The following is an 18,770-nucleotide window of genomic DNA, read 5'->3' as shown; positions in this document are numbered from 1 at the left end:
TTTGTTTTACCGGTCTTGTAAACTGTCAGAAATCCTGTAAGACTACGTCTCATTGTGTAATTTACTATAGCATCTGCAGGGATGTCAAATATTGCAACCTTGGAAAATTAGAGGCTTGGTTATGGGACAGTGGGTATTCTTGCAACAGCATGCCGCACTTGGAATGTTTACAACTCTGGGACGCTGCATGGCGACCAAGCTCAGATCGAGAGGAGGGATCCCGCACCGTCACCCGCCCCCATCCGCCAAAAGGTTACTTTCCATTACATCAAAATATCCGCAGGTTTCATCGTGGGCGTGTCGTGAGGGAAAACGTTCGATGTTTTGTGTAGAATAATGTCCATACCCGAAAAGTCTGTCTAATGACGAAATTGATTTACTCAATAGATTTTGAGTTTACAGAGGACAGTATCGCTCTTGCAGGATTTCTCACGTTCTCAATGACCAAAAGCAGACTGAGTCCTCTGGAGTTGACAGATAAGACGTGACAACGTTAATCTAACGGACTTCCTTCAGGAAATTTACTTCGAAAAATTTTGCGCATGATATCTAAGTCAGCGACCAAACAAACTAAAATATTATGATGCTATACTTTGTGTTACTTTTCCTACCGTATGTCCTCAGTTCACGGACGGTAAGTGAATTTAAAAACAGTTATTTCTTACAATTATTGCAGTTCTTCTAGAGCGCAACCAGTGAACCGTTTGGAGAGGCATATTTTTACGTGCGTAATTTGGAAACAAAGTAAACTGACAATGCATTACTTTAACTTTGTTTCACTTTGATAACAGCGAATGGTACTCCCTGGATATGAAACGTTACGTACGAGAAATGTGAACGACAATAGTCATAAAGGTAATTATTTCCTATTCACATTAACAACATAAAGCACCTGTTTAATTGATTTGTGCGTAATCGTCACTATCCTGTAGGCCTCTTTGTTTATGAAATGTTTAAATATTTAGTTTGTATAATAACTTTACACTATAGTACAATACAGCCCATCAACCATTTTACCAATCAAGAACTAAGAGATTATGATTTCTTTCGTCGATGCAGTAGGAATCCAGTACTATTCAGTTTGTGTTAAGGGTCCACATCTCTTTTCATACCAGAACAATGATTAGGCTGTCTAAGGGAAGGATGAAGTTATGAGATTTATGGTGCCCTTCTACTGGGCCTCTACAGTAATATAACTTAATTGGGTCCTGGCTGGAGCCACTGTCAAACTCAAAGGATTCATTGTCCCTCTGACGCCATGGGAGAACACCTGGTTGTTCATTAGTATATTCACATTAAATTGCCTCTGTTCTGCCACAAAGTGTTTTTAGAGTTTTAGAGTTTTTACTTTGAATAGGATTTTTACTTCGAACTTGATCTTGTACGGCAGAATTGACCACTAGAATATGTGTATAATAAAATATGATGACTTGTACTCATGATAACCATATGTATCTAACTTTGTTTCTGTGGGTCCAGTTCTTACAGTAGATAGGAAAGAATGTAAGTTCCCATTCCGTCAGGGAGGAAGCGTTCACCACCACTGTATCACCATCAGCTCATCCAGACCTTGGTGAGTCCAGTGTCAGTCATCTCAGCTTATTGTTAGTCATTCTAGTATCCAGTGTTTTGGAGACACAAACAACCACTTCAACCAAATACACACAACACAACATTGCCACACATTTCCATTACTTAAAGAGATACCTCACACTTGTACACTCAAATGGGGTTTCCCAGTTATTGACTGGTGAGGTGACACAATCACACACGCATAAACACACGCATAAACACACACACGCACACACACGCGCACGCACACGCACACGCACGCACACGCACACACACACACACACACACACACACACACACACACACACACACACACACACACACACACACACACACACACACACACACAGACCATCCATCTCAATACCTTATATTACTATAATAAATATAATGACTTAATAATTATAGTCCTCATTTATCCAAGGGGAATTGCTCGACAACACAATGAGGTGACTGTATGCGATCTTCCACGAGCTAATCACTATGTGACCTAATTGGCCTATCCTAAATGGCCTCTTATGTCAGCTCTAGTCAGCACTGCTAATTTATTCACCATAAACTGTAATGAATATGCTATAACATGTTTATAACACGGTTACGCTGGTTTTATAACCTGAGTTAATGGTTTAATGCAGTGGTGTAAAGTACTTAAGTAAAAATACTTTAAAGTACTACTTAAGTAGTTTTTTTGGGTATCTGTACTTTACTTTACTATTTCTATCTTTGACTACTTTTACTTTTACTTCACTACATTCCTTAAGATAATATTATACTTTTTACTCAATACATTTTCCTTGACACCCAAAAGTACTATTTACATATTGAATGCTTAGCAGGACAGGAAAATGGTCCAATTCATGTACTTATCAACAGAACATCCCTGGTCATCCCTACTGCCTCTGATCTGGCGGACTCACTAAACACACATGCTTAGTTTGTAAATGATGTCTGAATGTTGGAGTGTACCTTTTGCTATCCGGAAATTGGTGCTGTCTGGTTTTCTTAATATAAGGAATATGAAATTATTTATACTTTTACTTTTTATACTTAAGTATATTTTAAACCAAATACTTTTAGACTTTTACTCAAGTAGTATTTTACTGGGTGACTTTTACTTTTACTTGAGTCATTTTCTAAAAAGGTATCTATACTTTTACTCAAAAATGACAATTGGGTATTTTTTTCACCACTGTTTTAATGGTGTATATTAATGATGTCATGTCTCAAAATACAGTCTTTACTTGTTTTGATTAAACTCTTGTATTGTGAAAACGACGAGACCACAGATGTGTGTCTCATAACCACAGCTGTTGGACAGGAAGTGCTATGATATAGGTCATCATCTGTGGAACTGCGCTGTGGCTGCAGGGTAAATCCACTCAGGCTATGACAGGGCTACAGGTGTCTGCAAGTATGAACAACTAGGATGTAATTCAATATGGATGGTGTTCTTGCCCTCTTCCACTCAGTTCTCAATTAACAGCAAGAGCCTAGTGCTGGCTCATCGTTAACTGTGAGGGATTTTGAGGGTGTGTGAGGGTGTGTGAGGGTGTGTGTGTGTGTGTGTGTGTGCGTGTGCGTGTGTCCTCTTAGAACCTCAGCCACTGGAAGTCACTTTATCCCTTTTTTTTTCAAACGTTTTTTAAACCCAATGTATTGGGTTTGGTGTATTGGGTTTTTGTAATGGACGAGGTTTTAGTTAGTGGGTGTGGATGGATATGTGGATATCATTTTTGCCCAAAAAGGATTAAAGAAGTGCAACGTTGTTAGGACCTTCTCCTCAATAAATATTAAAGACAGTCATCATTAAATATGGTATCAGTTTCAAACCCACCTCCTGTACGTACAGTGCTACTTACTGAGACATACAGGTTTCTGAGGAATAAGGGTCCATTTTAGTATGCTCACACTTCTTACCCAGGCGACTGCTAGTTGCCAACGCGCTGTTGATTTGCTATCTGACTCCTTGATCTCGATGGCTAAGTTGAAACTGCTGTGTGTGCTTTACAGGAATGTTTTGATTTCTGAATCATAGGTGTTCTCTGACGCACAACTTTGATCGGGACTTTCTGTGGGGATACTGTGCATCTGTGAACACTCAACCTAGTGGTAAGAGGCCTTTTCTGTAGAAACTGTGGACAAGACTTCATAGTCTACTAAGTCTCTATTGTCTCTGTGTCTATAAAATCTTAGATACACATTTCCTGCTATTTACAGTAGCAGTATGCATAAGCATGGACTATTTTTCAATCCGTCTGAATCTAAGTGCGTTTTCCAAATGTTCTCTTACAGCTTGAAAGCTAATCACGCCAAAATTGGTACATACTATATTCTGATGTTACTGATGTACTATACTGTTTCTTACTAATGTTTTCACTAATATAGTTCCTTGTGTATTTATTTGATGTGTTTTAGTGTTCGTCCACTCATCACGTAGATTCACAGACCTGTGTCAGGTGAATCCATGTCAAAATAGCGGCATCTGCACTCTGGTCCCCCACAGACGCTCCTTTGAGTGCTCCTGTCCAGAGAACTTCACCGGGAGGCACTGTGATCAGAGTGAGTCACTCACAATCATACTTTCTATATGGACTTGAGTTTCAAAGTAGTTTCAATGAAACTGAAGCAGTTATACATTCAGCTTAGTGTCAATTGCCAATGGGGTTTTACTCTACATTTAGAGGTGTGGAGGTGGTAGAGAAACTGTCTACCCTTTTGAAAAATAGAGCATTGACCCATATCTTGCTCTTCACAGTGCCAAACACAAACGATGCCCCCTAACACCTCATTGACCTGTTCCCTTCCTCCTCCTCTCACATTTCACCCAACTACCTTTTATCCCTCTGTTCTCCCCTTTGTCAGGGAAGTGCTATGAAACCATACACCTGAGATATTATGACATCGGAGAATCCTGGGGAAGGATCTTCCTCCGTAATGTGGAACAGTGCACATGTGTGGACGGGGAGATCTCCTGTGAGAGAGTCCGCTATACCGGTAACGTTCATGCTTTCTTTCAACCTTTGTTGCTTTAGCCACTCCTTGCCATGTATTTTTTTGTCTTGTTATCTTTTGTTAAAAATGCGAGTGGAACCTTAGACTTGATGAGGTGCTGTCTCTTGGCAGGGGAACGGGCCCCTGAGGGGCCCCTAAAACCTTTGGAGTATGAGGGCTTCTCTAGTAAATCTCCGTCTCAATACTTCCCATTCCGACATTCCTCAATCTCTCACACCTCTCAGATGATCAGGCTTTAGTCTCGGCTGTGTTGCCAAGCATCACACTGTTTTCTCAATGCCTTAATGGTTGGGGGCGGTTTGGGCGAGGCTACCAGGCTTTGAGAAACCCTCTGAACCTCCCAGCCAAAAAAACAAATCACCTCACGTTTGTTCCCATAGAGCAGGGATGGGCAGCTTTGATAGGGGTGGGGGACACAAATAAATGGAACTCATCATGAGGGGCCGCAGTGGCTCGTGGGTCTGCGTACCACCCCCCACCTTGTGAGCAAAACATTTTAGCTGCACCCCTCATGACAGTGAAGATAGATATTTGTAGTTTTAAAGTTAATTTTCTGCAATTCTACACATTTTGCCACGGGGCAGAGAGAAGATTTTGAAATGGTATAACTCATTTTATGCAGTTCTACTCTTTTTGCCATGGGGCGGATAGAAAAATGTTACGTTTTAAAGCTATTTTCCTGCAATTCTCTACATTTTGCCATGGGGTGGAGGGAAATGTTTGTGGTTTTGATAACTGATGATCAATGGGCCCCATCCTGTCTGCAGTTCGACCATGCTTACTACGAGTTTAGATAGCTGGCTGTCAGACTAACTTACCAATCTAAAACAATTTAGCTGACATGGGTTAATTGAGTGACTGCTGATGCACAATCACATTTTGAAATTGCACTTTCTGTATTCTACTATTCAAACTCTCAACAGTAAGTTGAGACCTGGACAATTGGTTTGTGGGCCTACTATAGAGATACCAAAAGCAGGGCTGGCCGTCTCTTTGATTCTACTCTCATGGTTACAAGTGTAGCCTTGCTGTAGCCTTGCTCCAGACCTTGATGAGTCCAGTGTCAGCCACCTCAGCTTATTGTTAGTCATTCTAGTATCCAGTGTTTTGGAGACACAAACAACCACTTCAACCAAATACACACAACACAACATTGCCACACATTTCCATTACTTAAAGAGATACCTCACTCTTGTACACTCAAAAGGGGTTTCCCAGTTAATGACTGGTGAGGTGACACAATCACACACACACACACACACACACACACACACACACACACACACACACAGTGTGCACAAAAAAAGTACCTAACCACTAACCCCACAATGTCTGTGACCATCCATCTCAATACCTTATATTACTGTAATAAATATAATGACTTAATTATAGTCCTCATTAATCCAAGGGGAATTGCTCTACAACACAATGAGGTGACTGTATGCGATCTTCCACGAGCTAATCACTATGTGACCTAACTGGGCTATCCTAAATGGCCTCATATGTCAGCACTGCTAATTTATGGGCTAACTGAGTGACTGCTGATGAAATTGCACCTCATTGCATGCTATTATTCTAACGCTAAACCGTAAATTGAGACCCCGACAATTGTTCCACGGGCCTACAAAAAGGGGGCCGCCAGTTGCCCATCCCTGCTATAGCTCTTTGAATCTACTCTCCATGGTTACAAGTGTAACCTTGCTGTAGATGAAAAGACAGATTACATGACTCAACGTGACTCAGGAGGGGAGTGTGGGACACACCCGAATCTCGCAGAAGGGTCTTTCATCTCAATGGGGGATGTTTTATGGGACTTACAAAAGAGAAAGTCATTTTGGAGAGCCCGTTTGACCGGAACCTGTTTTGTCATGGTAGGAAGGATTTTTATAAGGTTATGCAAACAAATGGGATTTTGCGCTACCATTTGCTGGCAGAACTTCCCCTTCGTCTAGTTTGGTACAGAAGGACTTGCCTTTTCCTGCCCCCACCTTGCCAGCCTGTTATGTAGGCTTTTCCCACTCGTACTGTCCCCACAAGGCCACACCAAGAACTACATGTCAAATCTGACAACTACACTGGTGTCTGTGTTAGTGAATGCATTTCTCCCACTATACTTTTGCAACCCTGAACCATAAGCACTCTAATGTAGGTAGTCTACTGCTTCATGTTTGTTTTGGTCCAAGTTAACACCCTTAAAGCACTGATGCAAGACCAGCTCCTGTGTTTATCATGCAATGGTGGGAGGCAGGAAATGGGTGGTTGGAACTGAACCTAGTGCAGTGGTTTGTCATAATGTAATGTATAACTGTCCTCAGTCTGCAGTGAGAACCCCTGTGAGAACGATGGCACGTGCCGCCTCATCACAGCCACCAGGGAGGAGGTGTGTGCCTGCAGGCCTGGCTACAGTGGACCCTACTGTAGCATCGGTTAGTCCAACCGCTACATGCTAACACAGTTACATTTACATTGCTATGTTAGCCTAGTTTAGCATAGCATAGCTTTAGCTTAGAATTACTAGTCTGAGCCAGAGGTCATTCACTGAGATAGAGGTAGATTTTATGATGTTTATCTTACTCTATGGTTACATGTAGACTATAAACATTTAGATATTCCAAAATAAAGCAAACCGACAGTCACGCACACACTCTCATAAACAAACACATAAACACAGGAAACTGTGATATACTTATTTTCTTATCCCTCACATCTCTTGTTGTTCAGCACCAGAGGCAGAGTGCTATGACAACAAGGGCACAGACTACCGTGGCGTAGTGAACACCACCGTCTCTGGTGCCCGCTGTCTGCCGTGGAACTCTGACCTGTTACATGATGAACTCCACATGGGCACTGTGGAGCGCGCCACCCTCAGGGGCTTGGGGGAACACTCCTACTGCAGGTGTGTATTACGTTGTCTTTATTTCTTTAAGTCTTTATTGACAACCAATCTGGCAACCCAGAACAGAAGTGTAAGTCTGTCTATGCTTCGTGCCACCGCTATCACAGCACTATCATTCGACTCCCCCTGTCTGTCTGTCTGTCTGTCTGTCTGTCTGTCTGTCTGTCTGTCTGTCTGTCTGTCTGTCTGCCTGCCTGCCTGCCTGCCTGCCTGCCTGCCTGCCTGTCTGCCTGCCTGCCTGCCTGCCTGCCTGCCTGTCTGTCTGTCTGTCTGTCTGTCTGTCTGTCTGCCTGCCTGCCTGCCTGCCTGCCTGCCTGCCTGCCTGCCTGTCTGTCTGTCTGTCTGTCTGTCTGTCTGTCTGTCTGTCTGTCTGTCTGTCTGCCTGCCTGCCTGCCTGTCTGTCTGTCTGTCTGTCTGTCTGTCTGTCTGTCTGTCTGTCTGTCTGTCTGTCTGGTTTTGATGGTGATATGGTTATTCTACCAGCTACAGCCAGAGGAAGGACTCCCCCCTGTCTGTCTGTCTGGTTTTGATGGTGATATGGTTATTCTACCAGCTACAGCCAGAGGAAGGACTCCCCCCTGTCTGTCTGTCTGGTTTTGATGGTGATATGGTTATTCTACCAGCTACAGCCAGAGGAAGGACTCCCCCCTGTCTGTCTGTCTGGTTTTGATGGTGATATGGTTATTCTACCAGCTACAGCCAGAGGAAGGACTCCCCCCTGTCTGTCTGTCTGGTTTTGATGGTGATATGGTTATTCTACCAGCTACAGCCAGAGGAAGGACTCCCCCCTCTGACGCTGGTTCTTCTTGTTTTTCAGTGGTATTCAAACTTTTTCAGCTGGGACCATTTTCTGGCGACCCCACCCCAAATATAATGACGTAACCTTTAAAATCGGTATTCTTATCAAAATGAAAAGAAAGCGATAAATATATTTACTCAATAACATTTTATTTTTCAAATTGTCTTTCTCTAAAACATTTGTATATTGTCCCATACAATAATCTGTACTCTGAATATTTTGTTCCTAAAAATAATTTTTTTTTTTTGAGAGATTTCCTGCGAGAACGATGAGAACAGTTTTGTCGCGACCCCGACTTTGAATACCACTGCTCTTGAGGTTTCTTTCTTCTTGGGATTTTTTTCCCTTGTCGCTGCGCTTATGCTTGCTCTTTTGGGTCCAGGCCGGGTTACTGTAAAGTGTGTCATAACACCAGCATAACATGTCCACTGTCCAGAAACCCAGACGGGGACAAGATGCCGTGGTGCTACACCCTCAACGACAGAGCCATCTCCTGGGAGAACTGTGATGTACCGTCTTGTGTCATGCGTTTATGTGAGTAACATGAGTGCTATACTGGGGTGTCACGAAAGCAGTGTTTTTTTTAGCTGCTACACTGGAGGCTTCATTTTTCCCAGCGTGAAAAGAGCGCAAGCCACTTTATCAAGTGTTCTCGGGCGTGAGCCGTGTGTCGAAATTTTGAAAATAGAACCAGAGCATTATTTTAAACTGAGCTGAGCAAGCTTCTTGCGGAGCAGCACTGCTTACGCCCAGGTTTCATTGAAAATAATGGGAGTGTTGTCACGCTTGGCAAAAGTTATGCGTCGAGTGTAACAGGGCTGGTTGACGCTTTAGAAAAAAGTGGGAACATGCTCCCAAGGGGTGCCAAATTTGAGGTTTGTTATTCATTGAGTGAGATTGATTGTCATGACAATTTGCCACTGTACTCATCTGGTCATTTTGAGAAATGCCCTTGTCATCTCACTATGAATAACCTTGTTAGATGACTCCATTTAAAGGATTGATTGATTATACCTTTGTGGATGAAGTTTACTTTAGAAAATAGAGTTGGGTTAAAGGAACCTGACACGAATGACAGAGCTCAGCGAGTCTCTCTGATCCGCGAGGTGCTTTATCCTTGATCGAGGGTGAAATATGCATTTGTCAGTCTTCAATTTGTACTCCCTTAAAACCTTTAGGGGAGAGTGGGATAAATTGAGCCAAGTTGAGACATCCTTGTTTCTAGGAAACCATACATGTATAATTTTACCAAATATTTAGGAAGAGGTCATCATTTCATGGAGTCTGAGGAGGAAGAAACCACATGGAAAAAGTGGTTAGATAAAAAAAAGATTTTCACTTAGTGAAATTAATGTATTGTGTTTCATGATACTTGTATCTAAACCAAAGTATCTAGATCATTTTTGTAGATAATACTAACTTGTTCTATATATCAGTTGGGGTCTCTATAAGCTTCAATATGAGGTCCTAAGCATGAAAGTGTATCCTTGTAGCTGTGTGAGCTAATATAGCCAAAACGTTTGCCTTGGGGTATATTGAGCCAATGGCCATCAGGTAAGTTGAGCAAGTTGTTGAGCCAATGGCAAGTTTAGACAAATGTAAATGTTTTCTTCCCGGGAGTAATGCAAGGCATTATCGCTGGGATATGAGGTAATAACAGGGCCTGGTGTCACGCCCTGACCTTAGAGTTCCTTTTTATGTCTCTATTTTGGTTTGGTCAGGGCGTGAGTTGGGGTGGGCATTCTATGTTCCCTATCTATGTTTTGTATTTCTGTGTTTTGGCCTGGTATGGCTCTCAATCAGGGACAGCTGTACATCGTTGTCGCTGATTGGGAGCCATACTTAGGTAGCCCTTTTTCCACCTGTCTGTGTGGGAAGTTGTTTTTGCATTGCTGTGAGAAGCCTGCGAAACTGTTCGTTCATTGGGTTGCTTCTTGTTTTGGGTTTTGCTGGTTCACCATTTATATTAAAATATGATGAACCCAACCCACGCTGCGCATTGGTCTCATTCCAACAACGGACGTTACAGAACTTCCCACCATCAACGGACCAAGCAGCGTGGGATAAAGGAGTCATGGACCTGGGAGGAAATCCTGGATGGGGCAGGACCGTGGACCAGGCCGGGAGAATACCGCCGCCCGCCAGAGGAGATAGAGGCAGCGAAGGCAGAACGGCATTTCTGGGAGGATCGGCTGGCACGGCAAGAGGAGGCTGAGAGGCAGCCCCAAAGAAAGTTTGGGGGGGGGCACATGGGGAGATTGGCAGAGTCAGGCGATAGACCTGAGCCAACTCCCGTGCTTACCGGAATCAGCGTGGTACTGGTCAGGCACTGTGTTATGCTGTGAAGCGCACAGTGTCTCCAGTGCTCGCTCATAGCCTGGTGCGCTATAGGCCAGCCCCACGCAAGTGCCGTGCTAGAGTGGGCATCCAGCCAGGGAGAAGTATGCCTGCTCAACACATCTGGCCACCAGTGCGTCTCCTCGGGCCAGGATATCCTGCGCCGGCTCTGCGCACTATCTATGTCTCCAGTGCGTCGGCACAGCCCAGTGCGTCCTGTGCCCGCTCCCCGCACGTGCCGTGCCAAGGTCACCATCCAGCCAGGACGGGTTGTGCAGGCTCTCAGCTCGAGACCTCCAGTGCGCCTCCATGGCCAAGGGTATCCGGTGCCTCGGTCAAGGACAAGGCCTCCTGTGTGTCTCCCCAGCCTGGTGAGTCCTGTACCTGCTCCCAGAGCCAGGCCTCCTGCGTGTCTCCCCAGTCTGGTGAGTCCTGTGCCTGCTCCCAGAGCCAGGCCTCCTGCATGTCTCCCCAGCCTGGTGAGTCCTGTGCCTGCTCCCAGAGCCAGGCCTCCTGCATGTCTCCCCAGCCTGGGGAATCCTGTGCCTGCACCCAGAGCCAGGCCTCCTGCAAGTCCCGCCTGTCCGGCGCAGCCAGAGTCGCCCGCCTGTCCGGCGCAGCCAGAGTCGCCCGCCTGTCCGGCGCAGCCAGAGTTGCCCTCCAGTCCGGGGCCTGCTGCGAGGGTGCCCAGTCCGGGGTCGGAGGCGAGGGACCCCGCTCTAGAGGCGCCACCAAAGTGGGGTGAGCCAGTGGTGGAACGGGGTCTGCGTCCCGCCCCTGAGCCGCCACCACGGATAGATGCCCACCCGGACCCTCCCTTATAGGTTTAGGTTTTGCGGCCGGAGTCCGCACATTGGGGGGGGGGGGGGGGGGGGGGGGGGGTTCTGTCACGCCCTGACCTTAGAGTTCCTTTTTATGTCTCTATTTTGGTTTGGTCAGGGCGTGAGTTGGGATGGGCATTCTATGTTCCCTATCTATGTTTTGTATTTCTGTGTTTTGGCCTGGTATGGCTCTCAATCAGGGACAGCTGTACATCGTTGTCGCTGATTGGGAGCCATACTTAGGTAGCCCTTTTTCCACCTGTCTGTGTGGGAAGTTGTTTTTGCATTGCTGTGAGAAGCCTGCGAAACTGTTCGTTCATTGGGTTGCTTCTTGTTTTGGGTTTTGCTGGTTCACCGTTTATATTAAAATATGATGAACCCAACCCACGCTGCGCCTTGGTCTCATTCCAACAACGGATGTTACACCTGGCCTATGTTAAAAGTGTATAAAAAAGTACAAAGTGTTTGTTATTCACTCTAGTCACTCTAAAGACAAACAAGCGAATGTGATTGTGTTGAATTGTGTTTGGGAAAAAAAGATAGACAATACTTTCTATAAAACAGCTCTATTTGTTGGTTGTCTTTTCAGGGGGAAATGAGCCACTGGTAAAGTCCAAAATGATAAGAAGAGGTATACTTAGAAGCCTTGTATGTAGCGATTAACTGTATGCTGGTAGGTAGTAATTGTAAGCGCAGTAGTAGTACTAGTAGTAGTAGTAGTAGTAGTAGTAGTAGCAGCAGCACTAGTAGTAGCAGCAGCAGCACTAGTATTAGTAGTAATAAAAGACTACTACTAGTAGTAGTTTAGTAGTACCAGTTTATGACTAGTATTACCCTATCACTTGTTGACAATGAAATCAGTGCTCTTCACAGTGAATGTGAACTAATTTGAAATGAAGCCCTTCTAAATTTAAAGGTGCACTATGCAGAAATCTCTCCCCCATTTCCTGGTTGCCAAAATTCAAATAGTTCACCTCATTTCAGTTTATGTGACAAGTTAAGCAAGTATAGTGTAGAAAATCATTGTACCATCTAAATCGCTGTGAAATATATTTTCCATAACCAAATATATTGTATTTTCAGCTGTTTGAAGCTGGTGTACAAAAATGAAAGTAAAAGATGGAAAAATGAAACTTAAGAACTAAAAGCATAGAAATGGGACACGTCTACCTCTTCTTAGACTTGCTTTAATGAGAATTTATATGTGAACTTAGTCACTCCAGACTTGTATGAAATATGACCTACAGTTCCTTCAGAAAGTATTCACACCCCTTGACTTTTTCAAAATGTTGTTGTTACAGTCTGAATTTAAAATTGATTAAATTTAGATTTTTGGGGGTCATTGGCCTACACACAATACCCCATAATGTCAAAGTGGAATCATGTTTTTCAAAAATGTTGCGTAAAAAATCTTGAGTTAGAATATTAACGCGAGTAGACCACTGATTGGCTAGCTCATCCTCCTCTAGACCGCTGATTGGCCAGCTCATCCTCCTCAGGGCTATCACATCTGGAGCGGCAGGTAGCCTAGTGGTTAGAGTGTTGGGCCAGTAACCGAAAAGTTGCTAGATCGAATCCCTGAGCTGACAAGCTAAAAATCTGTCCTTCTGCCCCTAAACAAGGCAGTTAACCCACAATTCCTAGGCCATCATTGTAAATAAGAATTTGTTCTTAACTGACTTGCCTAGTTAAATAAAGGTAAAATAAACATCATTCTCTATGAGGAAATAGCAAGCATTTGTGAAACAGGCTGTTTGAGGTGGGGAGTGTTTTTTCTTAAAATTATGCTTTGGCCACAAATACGAGTATAGGACGAGTCAAGAATGCTATTTGGGTATGAGTTAACAGAATATGAACTTTAAAAGTGACATTTTCCCTGGACAGTTACTTTAAGTCTGCTTCCCTGTTCCCTCACACAGCTTCTTCGCGGAGAGTGGTACAGGTGCCACGGCCGCCACCTCCACCTAACGTCCTCCCTGACATCAACCAAACCAATGATGCCAAGCCAGCCAAGAAGCCTGTGTGCGGAAAGAGGCATAAGAAGAGGATATCAGTGGCCAAGGGTCGCATCCTGGGTGGCAGCTCTGCCCTGCCCGGTTCCCATCCCTGGATGGCAGCCCTCTACATTGGAGATGACAGCTTCTGCGCGGGCACCCTGGTCTCGTCCTGCTGGGTGGTCTCTGCTGCCCACTGCTTCTTCCGCAGGTACTGTAGAATTACAGGATGTAGACATTACACTACTACTTGGAGCATCCATTTGTGTTGATTATGTCATCACCTATTTGGATTTTATGCCACTATGAGTCAGTTCTCTGTGGAACGGGTTCTAAATGGAACCGAAAAGGTTTGTCAAAGGGTTCTCCATTGACGGGATTGGAACCCTTTTAGGTTCTATTTTATTGTAAGAGTGTACTTTACCATTTGGGAAGTAGGGTGATTCTTATTTTGTCACCTGTTTGTGTGGTATGCAACTGTGATTCAATTCTACCGTGCTGCATTTCTTGAGGGACCATGTACAATAAGAACTAGATGTTAAGCTTAGTAAGAAATAAAGAATGTCTGATCATTTGAATATTTGTGTAGGCGTTTGCTTGGAATGGTTGCACTGGTACGTAAGGCAGCAGAGAATATGAGGTTTGGTGTGCTAGCTTTCACGTTCAACCTTCAACCTCACATTTTCTCACAGACACTCATGGCTTTGACCTTAACATGGCCATTTTATGGACACAAACTACAGTATAATTAGACACAAACATTGAGTTTGAGTAAAAACTGAAGCGCCCTGGGAGGATTTTCCTTGAAGATTCCTCGTAACTATGGTCTTGGGTATTTCGGTTTTAACTTTTCAGTCCAGGTGCCAGAGTAGGAGGGCTTAGGCTCAGTTTGACCTTTTTAAATCACAATGACTAAAATGACATGGACAAGGGGGACCTGATCCTAGATCAGCTACTCTGAGACACTTGATACAGACGGCCCCAGGACTTAAGGCATTAATATCATACAAATGAAATGTAATTGTATTCAAGTGAATTCATGCAACATAATGGTCCACTGCTGGCGACAGAGAATGATGAGAAGGATGTGTTTCTGTTCTCAGTCCCCTTGTGTTGAAGATTCGCGTGGTTCTGGGTCAGCATAACTTCAACGTTACAACTTCGGACACCAAAACCTTTGGAGTGGAGAAGTACATCTTTCCAGACCGTTTCTCTGTCTTCAATCCAACTCTCCATGACATTGGTAAATATACTATGTCATGCTCCTTTTCACTCTCACTGATTATTTGCATACACACACACTCACACAAAGTTTACATTATTGCACATGCTCTAACACTGACTCACACAAGTCTTCCTAGACTACAACACTCCCCCACACATACAAAGAAACACACACACACTCTCACACACCCCGGTCTACATGTCTGCAGCGCACGCTCTGTGCTCGCAGCTGTGCATCTTGGAACAGCTGTCTCCAATGTGAAGACGCACACAGACACACACACATACATTTGGGTATGACAGTGTCTGAGCATCTGTGTCCATTCAAAAGGTACTCCCTCACTTTTTTCTCTCTTTTCTGATCTTTCCCTATTTTACAAGAGCGATTTTCTGAAAGCAAAACAGACATTATTCAGTAGTGCAGCAATCGTTCTGTGTTTTTATGATTCAAGATTTTGAATAACGACTACACTACATCCTACAGCGTTCTATAACTTATTTGGATGACTTCCCCACTCTAGGTCGCAATCATAGGAAATGAACAGTGGTTCTCAATGTACACGCCAAGGCTAAATAAAAATTAAATAAATAAAACTCTTCTTCACCTTTTCCTGTCTTATGATAAGAATGTTTCTATTCCAACAGTTCTGGTGAAACTGAAAAAACAAGATGGCCACTGTGTGAGAAGGACTCAATTTATACGGCCAATCTGCCTGCCGGATAAAGCCATGACCTTCCCAGACTACTACTGCTGTCAGATCACTGGCTGGGGCCACATGCATGAGAGTAAGTGTTGTGTCAAAAAGAGTCATCTGGTGTATTGCGTGTCCTTCACTGTACTGGTCAGATATGTCATTATGGTCTTGAATGTCTTCATATCACAACAATGTAACATCTCAAATAGACATCAATGCACCATGTCCAATCACATGTTCTTCCATATAGGTCCATGTGTCCTATTCATGTCTTCACATTAATGTCTCACTGATGGAATTGTTTTCATATGACCTAATGCTTACAGTGTATACGTCTATCCAATCACATGCGCTTCCATATACAGTAGGTCCATGTGTCCTATTCATGTCTTTACATGAATGCAATTGTTATCATGTGACCTAATGCTTACAGTGTATAAGTCTATCCAAGCCATTATGGATTTATTTGCCTTATTTTTCCAAAGAGGCGAATAAATACAGCAACCTGCAGGAGGCTGGGGTGAGGATCTTCCCGTTTGAGAGGTGTATCCAGCCTGAAGTCTACGGCAACCATGTGACATCCAACATGGTCTGTGCCGGGACCGACCGATGTGTGGATGCCTGCCAGGTAAGAGTGCATAGACCTAGGGCTCCTTTTCTGGACCAACATTTGATTAGAATAGAAGAGCATAAATATTTTCTTGTACATTGTACAGTCAGCCATGTGATAAGGATGTGTAATGAGTGATACAGTATAATATATAGAGGAGCCTCTGGACTGTTTGGGTTTGAGTCTAGTGGGCTGCGTTCACAGAACATACATATGGAGGAGGCTGCTGTATAAATTGCAAGGCTTTCAGCTGCTTTCTCTTTAATGAAAGGTTATGGTTAACTTCCCACCTTGTTTATATGTTGTGTTGTAATGACACAAATATTGAATGTAGGTAGGAGTGCATTTGGTTTGTGTAATATAAGGTTTCAAGGGGATGACTCATTGTTTGTGTGTGTGTGTGTGTGTGTGTGTGTGTGTGTGTGTGTGTGTGCGTGCGTGCGTGCGTGCGTGTGTGTGTGTCTGCTTGTTCCCCCAGGGTGACTCAGGAGGCCCCCTGGCCTGTGTGAAGGATGACGTCAGCTTCCTGTATGGAGTCATCAGCTGGGGTGATGGCTGTGGAAAGACTGGGAAGCCTGGTGTCTACACCAAAGTTGTTAGCTATGTCAACTGGATCAACACAATTATCAAGCGCAAGCCCAAGTCTAAATGAATGGACATCCGCCTTATTGTATGGACCTTACAGCTTGTGTCCTATTGTGGAAGAATAGTGATTTTTGCACAACTGTGAAATAAAGATTATTTTGTGACTGAATAAACATTGTAAATATTGTTAAATGTGTGTGTAACAATTCCTTATTTATGTCTTGTTAGTGAGCCATCCCCAAATGATAACCTTTAACTCATTTAGTCAATTGCAAGTAGCATTTCTTTAATATATTTTGATTAATATCACCTGTTGAAAAATCACCTGTTGAAAAATCACCTGTTGAAAAATCACCTGTTGAAAAATCACCTTGAAAATTCTGTAAGTTTGGGTGGGTGCGGTTCTGTGTGTTTGCGTTGGTGTCGGATGGTCGTGCACGAAGCGCGTGTACAAGGGGGGGGGGGGGGGGAGTGTGTGCCCCTCACCAGTAGGCTAAAGCTATTTTGAAAATGACCTCTCATTCGGGCACCGGACAGCGACACCGCAGCTGTTTGGTTTGGAACCATGACTGAAGATGACGGATTCAGTTGTCGTGGAGGGATATGTCAAAATCAGAGATGGAAAAAAGGTCTTTACAAAACAAATTAATTCAGTGAATTTGAATGTGCATCAGAAGTTATACAATATTTTAACGTTTGCGTCTGTTTCGTACGGTTGTCTCTTTCAGTGGAAGGATAGGTGGGTCGCACTCCGCAAGCCATCGCCCGTAGCAGGTACGTCGCTCACTGTTCTATTTTCGATGGCGCGTAACACACGTTGTTAGAAAAACATCAGCGCATAACTTTACTTTGTTTTTTTTTCTTAAATGTATATGGTCATTTAATAGGCCTACAATTAAATTCGAAAGTTTACTGCTTGTGGTCTATTTACTACCGTAGTAAATCGATAAAGAACTTTCTACTTGTCATTTAGCCTACTAAACATCCCCCAAAACAGCAACAAAGTTGCATTACTGCATGCCATGGAATTCAATATTTTCCCATGCATAGGCTACTGTGCTGATAGTTTCGAATTTTGGGTTGCTCCTTCAAACGTTGGCTCGCCCCGTATTAAAGTGAATGTGTTCTGGTGCTAGGCTACATTTAAAGAGGCCGCTGCTGTATGTGTGTTTATAACTGGTTTGTAAGCATGCATCAGGCAATTACGCTGTAAATACAATGTAGGAAATGTAGTTGTATGTCAAATGTGTCTGTAGTTATTACGAATTTAAACTATAGTCTTCTGATTGGAAGTGATTACCTTTACTGTGCTATAGGCTAGTTATTGTGTCTATTGATGTTCAGATCAGTGGAGATTGCTGAGGGGAGGACGGCTCATTATAATGGCTTTAATGGAGCAAATGGAATGGCATCAAACACAAGGAAACCATGTGTTTAATGTATTTGATACCATTCCACCCATTTCGCTCCAGCCATTAACGAGTCCATCCTCCCCAATTAAGGTGCCACCAACCTTCTGTGGTTCAGATATAACAGTAAATGCACTCACAATGTTATTGTGGGATATCATGTGTTGTCAGTAGCGAGGAGCACTGGCCAACTACTGTGGACCAACTACTGTCTGTTTTCACCATATGCCTGTACGGTCACAGTAAATGCCAAGCACCCAAGATAACCGTTCCACCTGCCTTTCATACTATGTCAAGAGGTACTGGTACTTACAGTAGGCCTGGAATATTATGGGGTCTGGCCATGTCTTACAAGTGTCAGGTGCTGCCAACAGGTTTACTCAAAGTGCAAAAGTCGCTGATTGACTTATCATTGTGTTGAGTGTAGCCTTTCAGGATAATATAGGAAGTCAGAGTCCTTTTGATATTTTCGAAGCAGCCCAGACAATATGGTCCATTTATTTAACTCGTATTCTTCCCTAGACAGGAGCCAGACAATATGGTCCATTTATTTAACTCGTATTCTTCCCTAGACAGTAGCCAGACAATATGGTCCATTTATTTAACTCGTATTCTTCCCTAGACAGTAGCCAGACAATATGGTCCATTTATTTAACTCGTATTCTTCCCTAGACAGGAGCCAGACAATATGGTCCATTTATTTAACTCGTATTCTTCCCTAGACAGTAGCCAGACAATATGGTCCATTTATTTAACTCGTATTCTTCCCTAGACAGTAGCCAGACAATATGGTCCATTTATTTAACTCGTATTCTT

The 18,770-nt window shown here is 43.5% G+C and overlaps 2 protein-coding genes across 2 annotated transcripts in view; both read left to right on the top strand.

Annotated features, from left to right (window-relative positions):
* The first annotated feature begins 225 nt into the window (after positions 1-225).
* On the top strand, positions 226-16,737 carry hgfac (HGF activator). The gene is made up of 14 exons (XM_029759958.1): positions 226-634; positions 792-855; positions 1,480-1,573; positions 3,608-3,681; positions 3,988-4,131; positions 4,435-4,566; positions 6,900-7,010; positions 7,306-7,480; positions 8,716-8,813; positions 13,357-13,642; positions 14,535-14,674; positions 15,301-15,441; positions 15,836-15,978; positions 16,439-16,737. The coding sequence occupies exons 1-14, from the start codon at positions 581-583 to the stop codon at positions 16,610-16,612; spliced, it is 1,830 nt and encodes a 609-aa protein (XP_029615818.1). The 5' UTR covers positions 226-580; the 3' UTR covers positions 16,613-16,737.
* A 320-nt stretch (positions 16,738-17,057) lies between these two features.
* The window catches only part of LOC115198194 (protein Dok-7-like), a 40,221-nt gene continuing 38,508 nt past the window's right edge, over positions 17,058-18,770 (top strand). Inside the window, exons 1-2 of the mRNA XM_029759957.1 lie at positions 17,058-17,174; positions 17,274-17,319. Coding sequence (XP_029615817.1) covers positions 17,121-17,174; positions 17,274-17,319 — 100 coding nt within the window. The 5' untranslated portion in view covers positions 17,058-17,120. The remainder of the gene's footprint in view (positions 17,175-17,273; positions 17,320-18,770) is intronic.

Source organism: Salmo trutta, chromosome 8 (assembly GCF_901001165.1).
Source record: "Salmo trutta chromosome 8, fSalTru1.1, whole genome shotgun sequence".
In the NCBI taxonomy this organism is placed as follows: Eukaryota; Metazoa; Chordata; class Actinopteri; order Salmoniformes; family Salmonidae; genus Salmo; species Salmo trutta.
Note: the sequence above shows the minus strand (reverse complement) of the source record. Positions and strands in the feature narration are given on the sequence as shown.

Coding starts and splice junctions, on each gene's coding strand:
- hgfac (XM_029759958.1), top strand. CDS start 581: ATGATGCTATACTTTGTGTTACTTTTCCTACCGTATGTCCTCAGTTCA. Junction 15,442..15,835: donor CTGGGGCCACATGCATGAGA/GTAAGTGTTGTG, acceptor ATTTTTCCAAAG/AGGCGAATAAATACAGCAAC. Junction 15,979..16,438: donor GATGTGTGGATGCCTGCCAG/GTAAGAGTGCAT, acceptor TTGTTCCCCCAG/GGTGACTCAGGAGGCCCCCT.